This window comes from Sciurus vulgaris (genome assembly GCF_902686455.1).
Source record: "Sciurus vulgaris genome assembly, chromosome: 8".
Taxonomy (NCBI): Eukaryota; Metazoa; Chordata; class Mammalia; order Rodentia; family Sciuridae; genus Sciurus; species Sciurus vulgaris.
Window position 1 is genome coordinate 85,341,467 of NC_136468.1, and position 19,433 is coordinate 85,360,899.

At 46.2% G+C, this 19,433-nt stretch overlaps 1 protein-coding gene across 1 annotated transcript; it reads right to left on the reverse strand.

The window, feature by feature from the left end:
- Positions 1 to 7,685: 7,685 nt before the first annotated feature.
- On the reverse strand, positions 7,686 to 17,127 carry LOC306668872 (dystrophia myotonica WD repeat-containing protein-like; the record flags this gene model as incomplete). The annotated part of the gene is given in 5 exon segments (XM_079152631.1): positions 7,686 to 8,315; positions 8,318 to 9,187; positions 9,190 to 9,577; positions 11,536 to 11,949; positions 16,867 to 17,127. Coding segments are annotated over 5 exon segments (1,980 nt in total). The 3' UTR covers positions 7,686 to 8,268.
- Positions 17,128 to 19,433: the final 2,306 nt, after the last annotated feature.

A 19,433-nucleotide genomic window follows, 5' to 3' on the forward strand; every position in this document is an offset into this window, starting at 1 on the left:
AGGCAGTTTTATGGAAGTTTTTGAGTCCATTCTTGTCATTTCTAATCATGTCCTATTTCCATGGACAAAGGCAAGATCAGAATTCAGGCAGCTGCCCAGATAATTGAGATAGAAATTAATTAGACGAGAATCTCATTTCCCTGCTGTGGCTGTTAGACCTGGCTAAAAATGTGAGGCCCTTTTAAAGTATCAAAGGGATAATTGCTTCAGAAGCCACATCTGTAATGTGCCATCTTTTTCAAAATCTGTCAGTGGAGATTTCTGTACTATTGAGAATGAGTGTGGGTGCAGTGGGTTCATTTAATTTTTAAAGTCACAAAATTCATAAACTCTGAAAATGAAAAAGAACCCCTCCCCATGGCTAATTCTAAAGCTAAGTGTTGGTGAAGAGTGTTAGCAGTCTGGGATTGATTTAGAAACACAGTTGACTTTAGCATGGCCTTGGGTGGTTTTTTAATTTGGTATTTGTCTTCCACTTAAAAGTATGTGATGCAGAACAAAAAACAAGGAAGAATTTCCAGAATTTATTCAAACATAAACTCCTTTGATAATGGACAAGGTACAAATGAAGAGGGCCAAGAACAATTGTGGCTCCTGGGTGATGTTATGGTTTGGCTGTGAAGTGTCTCCTAAAAGCTCACTTGTGGAACAATGCAAGAAGGTTTGGAGGAGAAATGATTGGGTTATAGCCTTAACTCATCAGTGAATTAATCCCTGGTGGGATTAACTGGCAACTGGAGGTCAGTAGGTGTGGCTGGAGGCGTGGTTCATTGAGGGCTGGCTTTTTTTTTTTTTTTTTTAAATCAGGAGCGTGGATTTTGTCTCTGCTTTCTGATCACCTAGTGAGCTGCTTCTCTCCTCTGTTACTCTCTTCCACTATTTTGTTCCTACCTTAACTCCAGCCCTGAGGAATGAAGCCACTCTTCATGGATGAAGTCCACTGAAACTGTGAGCCCTCAAATAAATTGTTCCTCACCCACAGTTCTGGTCGGTCCTTTAGTCACAGCAGCGAGAAAGCTGACTAAAACAGGTGATGTCTACATATTTTACAGCTTCCCTTAGAGCAGCTTCCTGGGTCTTTTTGGAGGTGTTGCTGATTTTGGAAATTTGGTTTCAGGCTCTTACTTCTTTATTATTCCTCTCCAGAAAACGTAGGAGGAGGGTGTACTGTGTAGCATTTTATCTTTTTGTTGCAAAATATATAATATAGTATTTACCATTTTTCCATACCCCTTAAACAAGTCTGAATTTTCCCCGCCCTCTTGTCCCTGGTAACCATTGTTCCACTCTTTGTTTCTGAATTTGCCTATTCTGGTACCTTATGTAAGTGGAATAATACCATGTCTGGCTTATTTTATGTAGCATAATGTTTTCAGAGTTCATCCATGTACCATGAATCAGACTTTTATTCCTCTTTTTCTGAACATTCCTCTGTTTAATCACCACATTTTGTTTGTCCATTCGTGTGTTGATGGGTGTGTGTGTTGCTTCTACCTTTTGGCTATTGTGAATAAGCATTTAAAAATTTTTAAAGTTAATATTAAATTGGGGTAAAAATGTTTTTTGAGAGTTTCATACTTTCCCTTCTGAAGGCAATGGAAGATACACCTATGAAAGCAAGGCTGGGAATCATTGTACCACGACAAAGTAACTTTTTGATCTGGATGGGCATTATACGTGAAGAAGTCTTAATGAATGGAATTCGCCAGCAACGGAAGCCGGGAGCAGAAACTTAGAGGTGGAGAAGAATGGATGGTTATGGGCAAAACTGCCCTTAGACCTGAGTCCTGGGCTGCAGCCTCGAGTCTTCACTCCCGAGGCCCCACTCTTGCCCTCCTGTGATAGTTTTCTCCTGTGAGGTGGGGTAAGATGATGTGACCCCCGAAAAGGATACCCCTCTTCTGCACCTTGTTTTGGTATATGAGACCCCAAATTCTTGCCCCTTCGTAGTCCTGAGCCCTCATACTGCCAGTACCTGCATGCCTGGCACTAGGACTGAGGGTGACCAGGGACGTTTGTTTAGTCTTTAGGGGTAGTATTGGTGATCTCAGTGAGACAGAGTCCTGATGAGGAAGGGAGGAGGGTTGGGTCTCACTATGGGTTTCTAGCCGTACTACCCAATTTTTGAGGTTATTTCAGGGCTTGCGAGACTCAGAACATTCAGTTAGATATTATAGTGGGTGAGATTATACAGAGACACAACTGTGAAATAGATAAACATGTTTATTCAGTATATTTTCTGCTTTTTTCTCCTTTCTAGCACTTCTCATCCCCCATCTCTCCCTCTACAAACACACACACACACACACACACGTGCGAGTGCATATGTGCTTTAGAGTCAGAATATTGTCTACACCTGTCTCATTTGATAGATGAGAAAATTAGGGACTACGGAGGTCAAGGTCTTAAAAATGTGCTGAGTAGTACGATGGAAGTGTTGAAGGTGGCAGTTCCTCCATTCCTGTTCACAGTCTCCCAGGAGCAGACTTTCCACCCAGGTTCCTGAGTTGTAGTGATTGAAAGGCCTTTTGTAAGTTTTGAGTCTTAAGCCCTTATCTTGGAATGAAGAGTCAAGAGACTTGGTCTCAAGGTGGTCTGGCCTCTACCTAGTGCTGAAATTTGGAAAAGAGCCAACCTTTTTTGGACCACATTCTTCTCATCCTTTTAAATGGGGCTAGTTCTACCTGCTCTGCTCACAATCTGCTCCTACATCTGTTATTTGAAATCAGTTGGGTGGAATGCACATGAAATGTCATACCCGTGCAGGGCACTGAGGAGAATGTGTGCAATGTTGGGGGCCGAATTTCTACAGCCCTTTGATTTGGAAATGCACTGATCATACAAGTGGATTTAGGAGAGGGAGTAGGAGTCTGACCTACTTTGGTGTGTGCTCCTCTCTCTCCATCCTTTCCCATACTTCTTTTTCCATCCTTTTTATGTCACTTCAGTAGGGGACAAGGAAGGGTTTTTTGTGGGAGATACCTGGGCCGGATGGAAGCAAAAAGAGTCTCTCTGTCCTCAGAGGTCTGACTGAACTAGGGCAGCTGGCAAGACAGCCTGACAAATGCATCTTGATGTCTCAATCCATGGTTAGTGTGCCAAGGCAACAGGCCGGGCAATTGTCAGTGGCATTTCAGCTACCACCAAAGCCAAAGGCATGATGACAAAGTGGGACAAGATTATATGCAGTGACTTTCTGCTTCCCTGTCAGGGTTCTTGCCCTTCCTCTACCCTCTTCTGTTTTCCTTCCCCCATTCTAAACCTGGCTTCCAGACACTTAGTTGCTGTGTTCTGAATGTCCATAACTCTTCCTTGCCATCTGCTTCCTTCCTAAAAAGGTTTTTAAAATAACCTTGCTCTTCTGCATTGTAATCAAAACACTGAATTCACCAACTCTGAAGGTACTGATCTGATTTAAATAATTTATACGAAGGTGGGAATTGATAAGTTTAACACAGGGGTGATTTGCATTTGTAATAAGAGATTGTTGACACAAGTGAATCTCTTATTGGTATATTAATATGGGAGTAAAAAGTTCTTGAACAGGGAGCTTCTTCCTTCCTCCCTGCCTCCTCACATCCAGCTATATGGCAGGGATGAGCATCGGTGGCAAGTTTCCCTCATTCACATATCAGGCACTGGACATGTGTCATCTCCTTTTGTCTTCGTGTTGATCCTATGAAAGCATTATTAGCCACATTTGTTAATGAAGTAATGCCCAAGACACAGCTTATAAGAAGCAGTGCAGGAAGGAAGTTCAGCCTCATCCTGCATTTCCAGACACAATACAGCTTCACACCAGGACCTGGAGTTACTTTGGGATTTTAGTATGCATGGTGGTGGCAAAAAGGGTGAGAGATGGGGCTGGAAGTGAGGGGTGGGGGCTGATTGTGGGAGCCTTGTGTAAGAATCAGCAAGGACATTTGACTTTATTGTCTGGAATAAGTAGACTGTAAGTATCTGGGTGGGGGAGGCATGTCTTTTTACCTCAGATCTAGAAGGACGCCCTGCACATGGCAGGAGCCAAGGTCACCTCTTTATCTTCTATCTTTTGTTACTGTGAGTCCCAGGCCTGGCTCTCCTTACAGAATCCTTATAGGTGACATAGCTGCCCTGGGAGTTGGGTAGGGAATGTGACTGGAGAGAGGGGGAGGATGGAGGGAACAGACAAAAAAGGGAAGGAAGAGAAATATTTTTGTTAATTTTATGGAGAACAAAGCTTCCTGGGTCTCTGGTTATAGTCTAACAGCAAAACAAGCTTTCTCTCTGCCATTTGGCACTGATATCTTCCTATTTTTATCTCCAGGGGAGAAGAAAACTTGGAGTCAAAGAATGAACAATGAATGCATTTCACATGTGCTGAGGGCTTTTAGGCTGTTACTGGTTATAGATGTCCTGAGGATCAGGGAAGAGAAATTGAAAAATTAAAAATAACCTGATCACAAAAGAAATAGTGACAATTGATTCATTTTTGGGACATTTTAATTGTTGCCATCATTTTATGAAATGGGACTTTCCCTCCCAAGCCTCTTGATGAGCAAGGACTACATGGGGAGGGCTGGATGGGCCTTTTGTGGGGCTGAGATTGGCGCGGAGGTGTCTGTTCAGACGCGGAGAGAGCTCTGTAATGGACCTCCTGTGCACGCCAGTTCTCATCTCTTGCTCTCTACTGGCCTAATGAATAAGTCGTTTTTGTATTACATAAAATTACCTTTTAATCATCTCTACATTACCATCTATTTCACAGCAGTACTGAACAAGCTGAAATTCCTTTGGCAATCAGGTGTCTCATTTCAATTTCTTGATTTCCTTGTACCTTGATTTTTCTTCCTTCTCAGTCACTGTACCCCTCCTTCCAGCTGTGTGGTTAATACTGTAAGATAATATTTACTGTTTCCCTACTGTTTGTGCCAGATGCTATCGATTCTCTAGTCCTCATAATACCTCCATAGCAATGGGATTTTTTTCTGTTTTACAGATGAGGAAAATTCAGGTTTGATAAACAATTGACTTTTGAGGTCCATAAAAAATAGAGGTGGGACATAAATCCAGGCCTGTCTGACTCTAAGCCCACACCTGTCCCCAGAATGCATGGTCTCTCCCAATACTTTGCAAGTGGAGGAGGTGTGCTTGGGAGGTGATGGTTGTGTGTTGAGGAATGTTGAGACTGGTTCCTGAGAACTAGCCTCTATTTATACTCTCCCATCAACCATAAAAAACCCCTGAGTTATAGGATAGCTCAGGAAGGTCACCATGCTCATGGCAATGCCTCTGGCAACCCTGTGGAGAGATGAGTTCCTTTTTTCCCTCCCAAAGTAAAGCCCACATTCTGTTTGCCAGAAGCATAGTCCAGCTCATAGTTATGATTATGGCAGAGTTAGAAAGTTTCTTATCTTCTTATTGGGAAATCTCAACCTTTTCAAATGTAGGTGTTTGGTTGGAGGTTTGTGACTGGGAAACTTGAAGTCAGGAAAAAAAAATAGAATTAATGAAAGCGAAATGAATGTTTTGTGACAAAGCTTGTTTCCTTGTTCTGTTTTATTCTCTGAACAATGTTTGCTTATACCTAAGTGCCTTCTGTGGTGATTTATTTCCATTTGAAGAAAAGTCTAAAAAGACAACTAACATCTATTATACGAAATGGTGTGTTCAGGTAAACTTCACTGTAGCATTGAGACGGAGGCCTCTTCCATCTGGTGGTAATGTGAGGCCCTGAGGGGTAGAATGTCTTGACCAGCCTCACCTTTAACAGATCCCAGGATGCTGGTTCAAGCCTGAATAACTCCAGTTCCTTCCCACCAAGGCACATAGCTGACAGGGGCTGAGGAAGGAGCCTGAGTGCAGAATAAAGATGGCAGATGTTGCCAATTACACACTTTGGAGACGTTAGCATGAAGGATTTGCTGGGTGCTAAAGCTGTTATCAGAGAAAGGGGGTAAGGCAGGGGTGGGGGCAATAGAAATAGCAATCACCCCAGGTAATCTCCACTGCATACACAGGTGGCCCCTGACTTTTGATAATTTCATGGTCCTGTTTCATCTTGCTGCTCATCCCCTGTAGAGAAAGTCTGGTCTCAAACTTCCAGGTGAAGCCACTGAGGTTCAGAAAGGCCAGTATTTGTCCAGGTAGGTCACAGAGCTAGGCAGTGACAGAACCAGGCTGGTGTGAGTTTGTTCTTTGACTAAAGTGTATGATGCTGGAAAGAATACCTTTATTTTTGAACACATCTGCCATTCTCCATTCCCAGACTGCAGTGGAAAGAGTACTGGAGCTATTGCTAATGAACCTCTCATTCCTTTGCTTTGAGGAGAAAAAGAATAAAATTGAAATGTTGGATTTTCACACGGAAGTAGGGATTTTTTAAAAAAGAATTTTTTTAGTTGTTGATGGAAATAGGAATTCTTAACCTGAGGTTCATGCATGCCATCAAGTGGATAGAATTCAAGGACATCTGTGTACTTGGGTGGGAAAAATCCCTCTTTATGTTCCCTAACTGAACTGTTGGATTTCCTTCAATTACAAATAGAATAAATTAGCAGCATCTGAGACTTTGTCATCCATACAAGCTACATGTTTTCATATGACAGTATAGTTTGACAGATATCTAGAGATAGTCTGTATCCTTAGCAATAGTGTTAGATTAGGAAAGTTTATTAGATTTATTGCTAGATCTTGTTATTTAATGCATTAATAAAAGTACTATATTACCATATCACAATTCTAAGAAAAAATTGTCAATTGTAATTTCATATAGTTTCCTTTGTAATTCTGTGAATTTTATATATAAAAAACTGCTGGAGTGTAGCACTGGTAGAGCATTTGCCTTGTATGCAAGAGTCCCTGGGTTCAATCCCCAGCACTGAAAACAAACTTGTAAAAGAAATGATTATGAGGAGAGGTCTATAGATACTGCAGATTGCCAAAGGTCCAAGAATGATTAAAACCCTGCACAAAAGCAGCAGGGTCCTACGATGAATCCCAGTCCCCAGAACAGTGCTAGAGAAGAGGGTGTCTGTCCAATAGAAAGGCAGGTGCACAGAAGGGAAGAGATGATATCCCATGCATTCATTTGTTCCTTCATTTATTAAAATATGCTTATGGAGGGCCACTGTACACCAGGCACCCTGCTAGACCTTGAGGGTCCCTGCCTCATGGGACTCTGTTTTAATGGAGAGTGACAGTTTAAAAACAGATATGCAATAACTAATAAGGTTGGTGACTTGAACAATGAGAGGGTGACTCTTGGGAAGGAGTGGAAGTTATAGGCAGGGGAACAGCAAGTGCAGAGAGAGAACTAGGAAAGAGAGAGGCTCTTGGGACTTTTAAGGTGCTGGAGCTGTGCTGGCCCATATAGCAGCCACTGGCTATCTGTGTCTACTCAATTGAAATTGACTGGTCCAAGGGCAGTATGCTGTGGGGAAATATACATTGGATTTTTGAATTCTTTTTTTTTTTCCCTTGGAGTACGGGGGATTGAACTCAGGGGCACTTGGCCACTGAGCACATCCCCACCCCTTTTTTGTAATTTATTTAGAGACAGGGTTTCACTGAGTTGCTTAGTGCCTTGCTATTGCTGAGGCTGGCCTTGAACTTGTGATCCTCCTGCCTCAGCCTCCAGAGCTGCTGTGATTACAAGTGTGCACCACCGTGCCCGGCTGGCTTTTTGAATTCTTTTTTTTTTTTTGTGCAAACAGGGAACTTTAGTATAAATAAGAGGTCATGGGGGACAAGGAGGGCCCTGGGGGCTTCCATAATTTAACACTCTTCAAAAGCACAGACAAGAGCAAGGGGTGGGCTGGGCTAAGGGGAAGGAGATGGGTGGAACCCCCACCCTGCCCTCTCAACCCAGGGGCACTGCAGAGCTAGGGCTCCTTGTGGGTGGGGAGGTTCTCCCTAGGAATGACCAGTCACATGCTGGGGACAGGGATGTGGGTTAACACTGATGTTTCAATGGAAGGGGTCATTGTACTTGGCAGTGGGTGGAGACGAGGTTGAGGCCCCACGGGAGGCTAAATCCCCATATGTGGGCAGGCCAGTCTGGGGACCCCCAATATTTGTGCAGGGCGGGGGACCAGAGCAGTCCTTTCATCATGGTTAGTCTTGTTAATACGTTGATCCGTGAGGTCAGTGGGGAGGGTTATGGCTAGGAGGTGGGGGGCATGGGGTGGGGGACCCCTGACATCCACGGCTTCACACCACTGTGCCAATTGGGGAGTTGCCTGGTTGGAAGGAGATGCCCTCTACCACTGACTTGCTGGGTGACCTGGGCTAACTTCCTTCCCCTGCCTGGGCCTCGGTCTCATCTGTGAACGCTGGGCCGGCAGGGCCCAGGTGCAGATGAGGCCCTCCTGGCAGGCAGTGATGATGCAGTCCTCCAGGAACAGCAGCACGGTCAGCCGCTCCTGGGCGATCTTCTTACACACAAGGGGCTCCAGCAGAGGCACCTCATGGATGCGGGGACACAGTGCAGTGCCCAGCACTTTGGCAGGGTCCAGGTGACTGCGGGGGGCAGGGCCACTGGGCTTGTCACCACCGCCACTGCCTCCACCTCCGCCCCTGCTGATGTTGCCCAGGCTATGGTAGTGCTTGTGTTCCTTCTCGGACCCCCAGTCCCGACGCTCCTGCAGCGTGAGCGTGGCAAAGCGGCCGATGCTGAATGGAGTGCCAGGCTCTGCCGCTGTGCCTGGGCCGCTGGCCTTGCCCCCACCCGCCGGGTGTGGGAGGCTGTTGGATCGAGACAGGGAGCGGGGCAGGGGGCCTGGGCCTGGCTCACTACCCCGAGAGCTGCCAGTGGCGGGCGGCGTAGCTCCAGGCGTGCCAGGGAGCCTGCGGGTGTGGGCCAGGGGTGGGTGTGGGGAAAGCACATCTTCGGTGAGGTCCCACAGGCAGAACTGTGTGTCCCGGCCCGCCGAACCAAAGCGGTAGGTGATGGAGCCAGTCTTGGGCAGCGGGGAGAGCGGGACTCCCCCAGTGGAGCTGGTGCTCGTGGCCGCAGGCTCCTCTTCCTCTTCACCACTCCGATCCCCATCAGCGCTGGCTGCTGCCGTCTCCTCTGCTCGTGTGGTGTAGGGGTCAAAGGCCACAGCATTGACCCAGGACTTGTGACCATGGCCCCGAGCCACCACTCGGCCCTCAGTGAAGGACCACACAGTGACCAGGTCATCTTCACCTCCTGTCACCACATACGGCCGTCAGGACTCCAGCACACACACAACAGGCCCCCAAAGTAGCTCTTCATGAGCCCCTGCAGGAGCATGGAGTCGAAGTGGAAGACACGCAGGCAGCCATCCTGGCTGACACAGGCCAGGTGTCGGCCATCAGGGGAGAAGGCAGACTCGTTGAGGGGCCCCTCGCCGACTGCCCACTTGGCCAGGGGGTTGCGGGGTGCCTTGCTCTTGGCAGCATAGACAGCAAAGCCCTCACCCTGCTTCAGCAGGCTGTACTGGGGAGGGGCTGAGGCGCAAGGATGGCTGACATTGTATAGGTACAGGTGGCCACTGGCGTGAGACGCCAAGAACAGGCTTTCAGATTCAGGGAGCCATTTCAAATATGTCACCTTGGTCTTGTCAATCAGCCGCTGCAAGGGGAGATAGGCTGGGGTTGGGAGAAGGCTATTAACCCCTAGCCTCCCTGTCCCCAGCCCAGACCCCTCAAGGCCTTGGAACATAATTCAGCTCACACAGCAGCTGTGGTGCCAGGTTCAGCAGCTCCCAGGCTGAGGGAGACGGACACCAGATCAGGGGAAGGCTGGGGAATAAAATCTACCTTTGAGGGAGTTCTATGGAGCCTAAACAACCCGTCTTTGGCAAGGGGACAGTCCTGCCCACCAGAGAACTATCCTCTTGCCTAACCCTTTCCCCCATCTGCACTATGTCAAGCTTAAAGCAAGAAATTTCACAGAAATGAAGGGATCTGGTCTGTCTGGTTCAGGCTCTGGACCTGGCCTGTGAGCAGCTCATACAGGGATGCCTTGAATACGCTTCCTAGACCAATGAATGACAGCCCCTCCTGCCAGCTGCTCAGAACTTTCCAGGCATCTTTGCTCCTCTCTCCTCATAGCTCATATCCAATCCTCGACCCACAAACCCTGTGGGTCACCTAGAACCTGACCTTCAAAGGACACCTAGAACCTGACCTCTCCCTCCCACCCAACTCCAGCCACACTGCCAGCTGCCGCCAACACCACAGAGCCTCCTCCAGGCCTCCAGTGCCTAGCTCTTCTCTACAGTCACCAGAGAGACAGTATTAAATACAAGCCAGCACCTGGCCCTGCCCTGCCTGGGACACGTTGCAACCTCTCTCATCTGGGGTTCCAGAGAGGATCAAGTACTAAAAAGCCTTGAGGCAGCCACTGTGTATGATGGACAAACTTCTCCCCCAGTGGCCCAAGTTGCCTCCCGTCCTGGGAAAGTGAAGAAAACCCTTTCTGTTCTTGGTTTGGACCAACCAAGCTTGTTAAAGGCTTCCATCCACAGGCTTCCACCTCAAGCGGAAAAGGCAGACTCCTCCGACCTTCCACGACCCCCTCCCCCACCCAGGTTATTATCTACCTGCCTCTCCCCTAATCACTGTTCTGGCCACAGGGTCTTTGGCTGTCCTGCTTTAGGGAATCTGTCCTGGTCATTGCCTCTACTTGAATGTCCTTCCCTGGGCAATTTTCTGGCCTCCTTCAGGTCTTCATTTCAATGTCACCTCCTTAGTACCCTCTTTAAGCTCGCCAGCACCCCTCTGCCCTCCCTGTGGTGCATTCTCCACGGGTCTTACCACCTGCCGACACACTGGACGCTGAGCTCATGCCAAGTGCCTGCTTCCCCAGCCTGACTGAAGGCGCAGCGGAAGCAGGCCCGTCTGTCTGTCTGTTCACTGAGATGTACTTGGAACGATGCCTGGCACAGGATAGATGCTCAATAACTATTTTGTGAATGGACGAGCTAATGAATTTTTAATCCATTCACTCTTTCACTCGCTTCCTTCAGCCATTCATTCTGAGAATATTTATGGAGCACCTTCTCTGAGAAAGAGATACAGGACGAGAGCCATTCCTGCGTGCAGATAAGGTCACTTGCTGGCATTTCCTCTTGAGCCAAGTTGGCCCAGGTGCCAATCTCCATGTTAATTTTACAACAGTCTTCTGAGTTAGAGATGAGAAACAGTTTTACAGAGGAGGAAAACTGAGACCTGAACAATCACCTTCCTGAAGTCACAGTGAGTAAATGATGCAGAAAGGGAATTGAATACAAAGCCCAGAATTTGCAGAGCAAGACATCAAAAAAGTCCCAACCAGTAGCTGGCCTCAGTCCTCTAATCTGCAAAATGGGCGCCATAATTTCTTACTCTTCTGTTGATGAAAATTCTAGGAGTAAAGTGTTCAGTACAGCGCTAACATGACAGGAGGCCTTGGCATAAGGAGAGAGCATCCCATTCTTCACCTCCTCCCCACCTGCCCCTCAGGCCTACAATGCTCTCAGGAAGTTGCCTATGGCAAATAGCATGTGAGTGGGAGGGAAAAGGAGCACGTTTGGGGTCTGCGATCACCTCCTCGTTGAATAGCTTGCTGGTGTCCTTCTTGATGAGATCCAGGTACTGCACCTGGCCGGCTGAGAAGCCCACCAGCAGGGAGATGGTCTCTGTGGCAGCAGTGAACTGGTTAAAGTCATGGCAGGTGGGCTGGGTGCCCTTATAGATCCGCTTGTCAATGGGCTTGTTGAGGTCAATGGACCGTTGGCTCCCGCGGCGACAGCACCCGGGGTAGAAATAAAGCTCACGGCCCAAGTTGAAGCAGAAGCGGTCTCCTCCTGCTCCCAGCCCCGCGGGCGTGGCGGGAGGCTCCCCAGCCCCGGCGCCGTCGGGCTCCCCGAGGCGCACGAGGCTGAGGCGTACGGCTGGCAGCGCTGGCCCGGGCCCAGGGCCTTCGGGCGGAGGGGATGCTGCCGGCCCGCAACCTGAATTCTTAATACAAAAAAGGTAGAAGATTTTATGAACTTTTAAATATGGATTATATGTTGATAATATTTTGGATATTTTTAAAAAAGTATACTCAAAATGTATTTACTTTTTAAAGTGTGGCCACTAGAAAACTTCGAATGATGTAGGCAACTAGCAATGTACTTCTGTTGGACAGCATTGTGTTAGAGGGTAGAAAAAGAAAAGGTATTTTTCTAGTGATTGCTTTGAATTGTACATTTGAACACCTTTAAATGCTTTTCAGAGATGTGAATAGGGATAGAATTTCTATCTATTTCATTCAACTAATATTTATTGAACATCGAAGTATTGGGGATATGTTGGTGAAAAAGAAATAATCCTTGTTACTGTAGGCTGAATGTTTGTTTCCCCATAGTTCATATATTGAAATCCTAAACCCAGTGTGATGGTGTTAGCAGATGGGACCTTTGAGAGGCAGTTAGTGCCCTTACCAAAGCACCCCCAGAGATGTCCCTTGCCCCTTCCCTCAGGTGAAGACATGTAGTCAGAGGGCCAACTATGAGCCCTGACCAGATGTCAAGTTGGCCAGTGCTTTGATCTTGGACCTCCAAGCCCCCAAAATCATAGAAATAAATTTGTGACTTATAAGTGTTGTCCTCGTCTATGCTATTCTAACTGCCTGAACTAAGACAGTTACAACAGAGGTGTGTGCGTGTGTGGTGGGGAGCAGGAGATAGACAAGAAATGAGCCCATTTGTCACATGAGATAATTGGGGATTGCACTTTGTGATGGAGAAAAACAGGATGAGCAGGGGGCCCCTGCTTTAAATGGGGTTGTTGGGGAAGGCCCCTATGGGATGTTGTCCTTACATTTTGAGGAGGAGCCTGCTGTAGAATGAAGATCAAAATCTCTACTTGTTCTCCCTCACAGTCCTGCCTTACCTCTTCCCACTGAGTTTAGCTTTAAAAGTAGGCTTCACATTGCAATGTATGGCTTTTCTAATTACTTTTATTTTCTTCTCATTTTACCAAAGGATATAGCAATCTCTCAAGTTCATCTGGTAGGGAGGCAGAGACTACAAGGATGAGTGCACTGATGATCCCCTGAAGATGGTGTTCCAAGTGGTTTGGGGGCTTTTAGCGGGGGAATTTCCTCAGCAGTTGGTCTGCAGTACCATTTGGTTCCCTTAGCATTTATTGAACTGCTTGCATAAATGGGATGCTTAAAAAGGTGCCATCCCTCTAGGATGAATTTTAAGATCTTGTCTTGTACATAGCGTTCTTTTATAAGACAATTCGAAAGGGTTGGAAACCTACCCTTTGGAGTCGTGCTCTTATGCCTCTGTTTTAAATGTCACCTTCTGCTTTAGCTTTTAAATGATAATTATAATAAAAAACAATGAAATAGCATTAATGAAGCACTTACTATGTGCCAGGTACTGTACTACAAGGCTTTACACACATCAACTCAGTCCTCACAGTGAGAAGAAGCTGTATGGTTTGGGTTGAGTTCTTCTCAGGTTGCTTCAGTTTGAGGCTTAGCTCTGTCATTACTAGTTGTTTGACCTTAGACAAGTTATTCAACTTCTCTTCCTCATTTTCTCATCTGTAAAGTCAAGCCTAGTTGGGCCTGATCCTGGGCTTGTGCAAAAGAGGAAATCAATTAATATGGAGTTATGCTCAGTCTGTAGTAAGCCCTGTGTGATGGCTTGCCTTTATTAATATGAAATAATACCGCTGTTAACCCCATTAAACATGTTAGAAAATGAAAATGTAAGTCATTTGCCCAAGGTTGAACACCACAGAAGTGGCACTCCCCCACTGCTGCATGGAGGTACTGAGCATGTTGTGTGTTGCCCCACAATATCCCTAGGTGTGGGAAGGCTTGAAAAATAAGCCATATGGACTCATTTTTGGCCCTGGGTTCCATAGGACCATATGCTGAAGTAGGCTGGAGAGACTTGATTTTTGGCAGTTGCACCCTTTAATTGTAAAGTAGCCTCCCCGCCAACCCCCTTATTTTTTATTTTTTTGCAAACAGCATCTCTCCAAACCCCATCTCTTAGTGTAAAATGACAGTACTGGCAGAATAATTGGAGATTTAACAGAGCGATTAGTTGTTTTGACTTGGAACTTGTTTCCTAGATCTCAGAAAGAAAAAGCCCATCTGTTATGTTAACTTCCTGGAAACTTGTTGCCTGGAGATGGGGAGGAGGGCTTTGGAATCACATGCCTCATCCAGTGATCCTGAGCAAGTCCCTTACATTTCTGAAACTTGGTTTCTTCGAGCAGAAAGTGGAATGATCATAATGCCTACCTCATAGAGGAGTAAGTGAGGTCATACTTAACAATGTCAAAAAGCAATTTGGACTGATGACTGTATCAAAAACTAGTTATGATTATTCCCATATTACAAATGAGGAAACATACATAGAGCTTGTTATATATTATTCATTCAATAAACAGAAGCTGCTAAATGGTATCCCCTGTCATCCACGGGGGTTATGTTCTAAGACCCCAGTGGATGCCTGAAAGCACAGATAGTATTGAACTTAATACTCTGTACACACACACACACACAAACCCCAATACCAATTGAATGGCTTTTCTATCTTAACTAATCACATCAGGTATTTTCTGTAACCTTGATAGTTTGAGGTGTGACAGCAAAGCTAGCAAGAAATTTTCCTTCATAGTTTCATGAATTTCTAGAATATTTGTTCTCATCATAGATTTTATAATCTCAGCATACAATATTTTTTGCTTTCCTTATTAGAGAATTTTAACCTTTTTACTTCAAGGAAGCAATTTATGACTTCTCTTCAGTGTATCTGAATTGACAGCATCACTACTCTTGTACGTTGGGGCCATAATTAAATAAAATAAAGGTTATGTGAACACAAGTATTGTGATACTATGAGAGTTGGTCTGCTAACCAAGATGGCTATTAAATGACTAACAGACAGGTAGTTCTGATACCAAGATGCTAGTAAATGACTAATGGGCAGGTACTATATGCAGTATGGATACACTGGACAGAATGATATTTAAATCCTGGGTAGGACTGACACGAGACAGCATGACATGAGATCTTGTCATGGTACTCAGAATGCATGCAATTAAGAACTTATGAACTATTTATTTCTGGAATTTCATTATTTCATTTTCATTTAATATTTTCAGACCATAGTTGACAACCAGCTGAGAATGCTGAAAGTGAAACTAAGGGTAGGGGTGCTATAATAATTCAATTCCCCAGTAAACTTTGGGTTTTTGGCTTATCAAGGCATTTTCTACTGTTAAGAGAATCCAGGTTAGATTATTGTCCAGTTGGCATTAGGCACAGGGGATGCCCCATACTGCACTTAATCTCATTGCTTTTGGTATTTTCTTTGAACTAAAGGTCAAATTGATGATTGGTTTAGTATTGGCTCTTAGAATCTTGAATCTATGAATTTTACCATTTGGAAACAGAGCCCCAAATTATTCTGAGCTCCAGTCTTGTTTATTCAACTATCTATTTGGCTTCTTTATTTGGATACCTTACAGACCTGGTGCAAATAGAAGTTAACATATGTTCATTTAAGTCAGTTTATTCTTGTAGTATCTGATTTTAATAATAACAGTATCCACTGTGCTGAGTGTGGAAAAAAATGTTTTCTTTGGCTACTTTGTTTCCTTCAACCACCAAATCCTGTCAATCACTCAGCCCTGTGCATTCTTCATGTTTTGAATCCCCTGGCTCCTATCCATTCTATTGCTATGACCCTGGTTGAGGGTTGTCCTGTTCCTGGATCATCACTGTACCTTCTTAACTGGACTACCGACCTCAATGTTGCCTTGTTCCTATCAATTCTCCTTTTTTTTCTTGCTTGTATATGGTTTTTAATGATACCCCTGCTCCCCCCACCCCTGTTGGAGTCCCTCCAGAGGCTTACCATCGCACATAGGATAATTCTCCCAAATATTTGCCATAACCAACAGGGTCCAGCACAATCCCTGCCTGTTCCACCTGCTGTATCTGTTGCCCTCTGGATTCAATATGGTAGTTTTTTTTTTTTTTTTTTTTTTTACTGTAGGACTTTATGCCTACCCCTCTCTGCTGGGATGGTCTCTTCTCTCTCTGACTGCTCTTTTCCAGTTACTTCAGGTCTTGGTACAAATATTTAAATTGTCTCTTTCAAAGGAAAATATTATATAACCATACTTACACCCACCCAGGTTGAGGGCTTCTGTCAAATGCTTATAAACCTCGTACTGTATTCATCACATTGCAATCATTTGCTTGCTGTCTTTTTTGCTAGAATATAAGATCCATGAGGGTTTTTAATTTTTGTTTAAACTGAAGGAACTGTCACCCTGTATTCAGTTCAGTTATCTCAGTTTACTGATTAGGAAAATGGAACCCATGGAGTAGAGTCTTTGGTTTCTTAATTTATAAATTTACAATGGATATAAATGAAATATTATTGGACAAATAACTTCATACCCACAGTTTCTTGGTTTATAGCCAACAACTTCATGTAGAAGGCCAATTTGTTAAGCTGGTCAGGCCTTTTTCTTTGGTCATTCACTCATTTACTGTGTATTTATTAGCATTTTAACATGCCCTGAATCATTCTGGGTGCCAAAGATAAAGCTATGACCAAGAAGGAAAGAGCCCTTGTCCTTAGGAAGCTCCCATTTTAGTGTGGAGATATAGTCTGTAAGTATGAGTGTATGTGGATAAGGGTGGGCATTTAATTTCACTAGGCATGGTTGGGAAGATTTTTTTTTCTTTGAAGAGAACTATAAAACTTCATTGGGACAATTTTGACAGTCAAGTTTCCAATGTAAGAACAACCTGTGTGGTTTCATCTTGTCTTCTTTTAAGCCTATGGTGGCCCTTTTCCTGTTTCAGACATTTTAGCATAGTCTACATAGGTAGCCCCTTCCTCGTACCGTCTGGATCATTTCCACGCTGATGCCCAGTCTTTGGCTGATATAGTTCCTGGAGATCTGCTTGTAGCTCAAGGTTTTCAACTGTAGGTTCTCCTTCATCTTCTCCCGACCAGGTATGTCATTCTGACTTTCAGCTGGTGATTCCTCTTGTTGAGGTTGCACATCACTGGGCTGCTGGGCAAACACAGGCTCATCATGCCAGAAGATTCTTTTTAATCTTTGTCCTCTAGATTTAGATCTGGGTCTTATTGGTTCGCTCATCTTTCACAGTGCTAAGTCTGGTCCACTGAAACTGTCAACACCATAGGACCACCTTGCCAGCGGCCAATAAAAAGGTGCCAAAGGAAGATTTCTTAGAAGAGTCAACAGTTAAATTGAGACTGACTAATGAGAAGGCAGTCAAATGAAACCATTCATTCATTTAATAAATCATTGTTGAGTAAAGTAAGCTACTGTGGTAGGTTGTGAACATACTATAGTAAACAAAACAGACAAGATTAATAACTGAGTTTTTAGTATGATAGTGGTAAGTACCATGCAGAAAAATGAAGCAGGGAAGCAGGGAAAGTGTGTGTGTGTGTGTGTGTGTGTGTGTGTGTGTGTGTGTGTCTAAGAAAGGTGATATTGTTTGATATTTTAGAAAGGGTGGTGAGTGAAGGCCTCTCTCAGAAGGTGACATCTCATTAAACACCTAAGGTAAAGTATAAACTATGCAGCTATCTATAGACACATCAGTTCAGGTAAAGGCAACAGTAACGACAAAGGCCCTGAGGTCAGTCTGCCTGAATGTTTGTGGAACAGCCAGGAAACTGGAGTGTCTGGCGGAAGGCCTTGGGGTTGGGGGAAAGAAAAAATAGAGTTAAACTCAGAAAGGTAAACAGGGGCCACCTCATGGTCAGACTTGGATTTCCTTCTGTGTGGAAGGTTGTTGAGGGTTTTAAGAATGACATGGTGGGGGGTTTCAAGATGGTGGCCTAGAGGGTGGCTGCATTTCATGTTGCTCCAGGACTCAGGATTCAAAAGAGGAGATATTGAGACACTTGGGACCAACTCAAAGCAGCCGGGTGACTCTTTCCCTTTGGGGAGGTGTCCTGGATGGGACGGTCGTCCCGGAACGCAGGGAATTTTGTGAGTAGAGCTGCCGGCGAGACGCCCCTCCCCCTGCTGGAGCAGTGAACTCGGACAACTGGGAGCATCGGAGAGGAGGCAGCTCAGCACAGCGCTGGGACTCGGAGCAACCCACTGGGGCTCCGGAGGCTGCCTAGGGGAGGAGCGGCGAGGAGAGCTGTGTGGACTCAGAACACTGGGGCCTGCCCTGAGGAGGAGGAGGAGGAGCGGCGGACCGCTTGGATTCGGAGTGACTGCACCAGAGCTACAGGCGGTTGCCAGATAGGGGCTGCATGGCGAGCTGTTTGGACTCAGACCACTTCTGAACCCCGGGGCCTGCCCGGAGGAGTAGGAGGAGGAGGAGGGAGCGTGGGAGGGTGTTTGGACTCGCAGTGACTGCATTAGAGCTCCAGGTGGCTGCTCAGAGGAGGAGGCGATTGGTGAGTTGTTTGGACTTAAAGCGACCGCTCCTGAACACAGGAGGGCTGCCTGGAGGAGAAGGCGCGGTGGGTCGCTTGGTCTCGAGTGGGCCACACCAGAGCTCTGGTGTGCTGCCCAGAGGACGCGTGCAGTGGGTCACGTAGATTCAGATCCACTCAGAGTGACCGCTCCTGAACACCCGGGGGGTTACCTGGAGGAGGAAGAGGAACATGGAGGGTCATTTCGACTCGCAGTGATTGATTGTCCCAGGCTACGGGTGGTTGGTGGGAGGAGGAGGAACGCAGTGAGTTGCTTGGACTTCTAGTGACCGCACCGGAATACTGGGTGGCTGTCTGGAGGAAAGAGGCGTGCGGCAGGTCACTGGGACTCAGAGCGAGGGTACAGGGCCCCAGGTGGCTGCTCAGAGGAGGGGCCGCATAGCCAGGCGATTAGGGGCAGAGCAGGGTCCCAGGATCTAGGAGGCTTCTTGGTGGAAGAGCCGCACAGAGACACGCTTAGGGGCGGAGCGAAGGCTCCAGGACTGCGGGCAGATTCTCTGAGGAGGGGCAGACTAAGGAGATTCATCTGCCAAGGGTGAGGCTCCCAGGCCCAGGAGGTAGGGCTGGGCCCCTGGGAACTTTGCAGAGGAAGGCAGCCCAGCCCAGGCGGTAGCTGTAAATTGAGGAGAACCTCTAGGAGGGAACTGACCAGCGAGACCTCCCCACCAGGTGAGTCTTCCCTGCTGGGTGAGGTTTCCCCACAAGGACAGTAAAACCGAGACACAGGCCCAAACAGCCTTGCTCAGCCCACAGCCTAGTTCCCCTTTGGATGACCTTGGTCAACAATTGGAGGCACCTCTGCCCCCTAGCAGGGAATATACACCACCTGAAGGCCACCACTCCTAGAGAGGCAGCTTCCTTGTGGAAGCAACGCATTATCAACTTCCTCCAAGACTTCAGCCTACTAAGGCTAAGAGGGGATATAGAGAAAATCTTCAGGGACATTGTAAGTCGGTGGAGGAAATCTGCAATATCTCGGCG